The sequence below is a fragment of the Mesoplodon mirus genome (genome assembly GCF_964341445.2).
Source record: "Mesoplodon mirus genome assembly, chromosome: 4".
Classification (NCBI taxonomy): Eukaryota; Metazoa; Chordata; class Mammalia; order Artiodactyla; family Ziphiidae; genus Mesoplodon; species Mesoplodon mirus.
In genome coordinates this window covers 135,218,767-135,223,079 of record NC_138979.1, presented here as the reverse complement: position 1 = coordinate 135,223,079, position 4,313 = coordinate 135,218,767, and the positions used below count along the sequence as shown (strand labels likewise).

The following is a 4,313-nucleotide window of genomic DNA, read 5'->3' as shown; positions in this document are numbered from 1 at the left end:
TTCCTAGAAAACTTCAAGAGTTTTAGAGCATCAAGTAAAACATGTCAAAGAAAGTGCTACTGAAATTGAAAAGCCCTTTCTATACATTCATATTTTAGTACCTGTTATCCTCCTTGTTTAGATATAATAAATATTATTGCTTAAAACAGCAATTTAGCTTAAAATACACAAGTAGGAGACATAGTAAGAGCCTGAAAGAAGTATCAAGTCAGATGCAAAATTTTAAGATTGACATAGAAATTTTTTTAAGTAAATGAAAATAATTTTAAAAGCATATGTTTCAATACTGTTTATTTAGTATTCCTTTTGTTCCTTATTTAATATGTTGACTCTGAAAATGAGTAGCTAAAGAAAGCTGAGGGCACTGTTTGCAGGATTGAGATTTAGAAGACTAAATAACAAATAACTAAACAACTAAATAACCAGAATTTTAGAATGCAGAAGAGACCCAGAAACTTTAGCTTATGTAATTTCTAAAATAAAACAAAGCAGAAAAACACCTGTATGATCAACATAACTCTAATGTAGGGCAAACACCTACGACTGCAAACTCTCTCTAGGATTCTTTTAGAGAACAGACAGAAGACTTAGTGTTATTTTCTCTTTTTTGTTAGTTCTACTGGGACTCAGATCAAGAAATATGAACTTGGTTGTCAACCTATGTCCTTTCTGTGATGAAGAAAAGATTGGATTGTTGTCTCTTGAGTGTAAGATAATGTAAGGCTTGTCTGGGGAAACCTTTGGCAGTGGTCCCCAATTGTCCTAAGGCTGATAATTGGAGGTGACAGGTAATTCTAAAAACTATGTGCAGAAATGTATAAGGAAAACATAAGCAACAAGTTTAAGAATAGACTTTTTAGTTTCAAAGAGATTGTAATTGAAATATGACTAATGCTTACCATTATTTTCATCCCAATTGTTTATTTTCTATAAAAAATAAGAATTTTTTCTGTAAATCTCAGATTTTTCTCTTTTTTATTTAAGGTAATGACAGCTGTATAACTTATGACTTCTCTACAAACAAAACTTTTGACATATTTCCCTAGACTCTCTAAGTTAAAAGTGTGGGTTAGAATTGCAACAGCTTTCCCTATAAATGGCATACAAATTGTTTCACTCTCACTTGAAATGAAATTATCATTTGTCATTAAAACTCTTTCTGGTAATTTTAACACAAAAATTATCTCTCTATTAGTCTATATTCTAAAAATTGGATATTTTTAAAGTATAAAAAAGTTAAGAAATAATTTTTTTTTGCCATAAATAAAATTTCTTGGTGAGCAAAAGTCAGACCAGCATGGTCAAAATTGCCAGTGCTATCAAAAGACCTCACGAGTGCAGAGCTCGCCACTTATCCAGAGGGCCACGGCTGGGGATGTATTTGACTCCACAACCATCCGGGATGAGGCACTTCTTAGCCACTTTGTCTTCAAATTCATCAGCATTAAACTTGGTAAAGCCCCATTTCTTGGAGATATGAATCTTCTGGCGCCCAGGGAACTTGAACTTGGCCCTGCGTAAGGCTTCAATCACATGTTCCTTGTTCTGAAGCTTGGTGCGGATGCACATGATGACTTGACCAATGTGGACTCTGGCCACTGTACCCTGGGGTTTTCCAAAGGCACCTCGCATACCTGTCTGGAGTCTGTCAGCCCCAGCACAGGACAACATCTTGTTGACGCGGATAACATGTAATGGATGGAGTTGCACTCGGATGTGAAAGCCATCTTTGCCACAACTTTTCACCATGTACTTGTTGGCACAAATTCGGGCGGCCTCCAGGGCTTCAGAAGAGAGCTGCTCATACTCATCAGACACCATGTGTCCACAGAGTGGGAACTCATCCACTTTTGCCTTCTTCCGACCCATGTCAAAGATACGGATCTTGGCATCAGGAACACCTCGGCAAAAGCGAGACTTTGGATACGGCTTATTCTTGCAATACCGGTAACAACGAGCAGGGCGGCGGCCCATGGCGACACCAGGTATCTCTGAGGCACGTCGAAGAGAAAAGAAGCGGTTGCTTCCACGCCTGCGCACGCGCCTCATATACATTGCCCATCTTCCCGCGCGGGAACCATAGAGGACTTGAGGACACTCTTTCACAACGTCCGCACCATAGATGCAGTGATACTCTACGCATGCGTTTGGGGGATTTGGAACATGCGCAGGATGGAAAGGCGGTTGGGTATATTGGCCTGCGGGCGTCCAAGTAGAGAATTGGACCTTGCTGCAGCAGCGCAGGATGTCGTTTCCTTCCGGCTTTCCCTCTCGGGCATAGAACTTCTGCCCTAAGGTTTGTCTTAACTATAAAAGATGTATTTTCCTAGAATTTGAATGAGTAATGTCTCTCCATCTAGTCGTACTTTGTGTCTGGTTTGTCTAAATAATCCATTTGCTGGAGCTCATATCTCCTGTCAGCATTTGTGGATCAGTTGCTATTTCTCAAAGGGTATGTGGTCACCTTCCATGGGTAAAGTGGTTTCTTGGCATGAGCTTGCTGGTAAGGCTCAGGAAGAAATGAGAGTAGAGGAGAGACGGGGATAGAAGATATCTGTTGTACATGTTGCTTGATAATTGCTTTAGAAACATGAAACGTTGGTTGTTTTATTTATTCGCCCATATGGAATGATTTTTTTGCAAAATGGCATCCACATAATTGGAATACCAACTGAATTTTTTAACTTTAAGCTATTTGCATTTTCAAATGTTACAGCTTCTGGGAACTGTATAAAAGAGTAACTATTGGGAATTCCCTGGCAGTCTAGTGGTTAGGACTTGGTGCTTTCACTGCGGGGCCTGCCCTCTATGCCTGGTCTGGGAACTAAGATCCCACTAGCCGTGAGGTGGGGGGGAAAAAAAGTAACTATTTATACTTTATTAATCTTTTACACATTACTGAGAATGAGCTTAATAGTTTTTTTCTTCTGATATTAGATTTTGTGAAAATATTATGATCAGGATCAGAGTGTGAGGAAGGAGGGAAATGAAAGAGAGAAAGAGAATTTACAAATAGTATATAATCCCTACTTGGATTTTTCTAGCGTTTTTGATTCCTTGGTGCTGTTTCACAAATCCATGACATAATGGAACAAAATCCTTCCAATGTGAATATATTCTGTTGCTAATGCTTTCTCTTTAACAGGGAAACATAAGTTGTGACAAAATAACTCCTTTTTAAAATGGAGTTTTAAAATGGAGCTCTTAAAATGAGTGAGGTTTTATAAAATACCCACATAGAGTAGAATATTAAAACTCCTTGTGTAGTGAACTTTACTACATGATGTAGAAACTTGCTTAATTCCCCTTCCTTCCTTCATTTCTGCCTTTCTGTTTTCCTCAAATAGTTCCTGTTTACTATATAATCTGTATATGGAGATAAAACAACAAGTAACATTATGCTGCCCTCGCTGAGTTTACAAGTTTAGAGGAGAAGTTATATGGTATTCAAATAACATGTCATCATATTACAAAGTACAAAATGTGGCAAAAAGGAAAAGCAAGGTGAGGTCTGGAAGCCTGGGATGAAACCCTGATCTAGACTGAGGATTGGACAGGGAAAACTTTATCAGGAAAGAGCTTTCACATAGTGACAGTGGCACATGGGGCCTGGCATATGCAAAGGCCCTGAAGCAGGCAAGAAGATGGACCATTTAAGGAAGGAACCAGAGTAAGGCCAGTGTGCCTATGAGTGGCACAGGGGTTGAGTGGCATAATGTGAGTCCAGTGGGATTGGGGGGGCCTTTTGTATCACAGTGGGCCATTTTATCAAGTTAGTGGTCCTGCTCTTTTATTTGAACACACTAAAGAGATTTACATAGGTTTTATCACTCGATATATACAATATGGTCAGTAGACTGGAAGGTTCCAAAAAATGGATGCAGGGAGGTCAGAAAGGAAGGCTTTGCAACACTGAAGAAGATAAATTAGTGTAACTTGAACATGCTTTTAATATGTTTTACTTTAAAAACATGTTTGTATCTTTTTCTACTACTACATGCCCAGACTGGGAGAGATGAGTATGTGAGGTAAAAGGAAGATACCCAACCACAGTTCATGTGCTATCACGCACTCACCACCACCTGTCCAGGCCATGCTTTGTGTTTCCAAAACCCTAGAAATCTCTGACCAGCAGATGTTTTGTTGCTATCTGGACCTGCTTGCATAATCCTCTTTCCTTAATCCAAAAGATGACCTATCACAGTTTGCCTGTGACTGTACCAGTTTTAGCACTGAAGTCCTGCAACCCCCAGAACCCCTCAGTCCCAGGCAAAATGAGGGGGTTGATCACCCTACCACACTTAAGCATTGGG

The 4,313-nt window shown here is 39.4% G+C and overlaps 1 protein-coding gene across 1 annotated transcript; it reads right to left on the bottom strand.

Moving 5' to 3' along the window:
- Positions 1 to 1,329: 1,329 nt before the first annotated feature.
- Positions 1,330 to 2,055, bottom strand: RPL10L (ribosomal protein L10 like; the record flags this gene model as incomplete). The annotated part of the gene is made up of 1 exon (XM_082619056.1): positions 1,330 to 2,055. The coding sequence occupies one exon, from the start codon at positions 2,053 to 2,055 to the stop codon at positions 1,330 to 1,332; it is 726 nt and encodes a 241-aa protein (XP_082475182.1).
- Between the last annotated feature and the right edge of the window lie 2,258 nt (positions 2,056 to 4,313).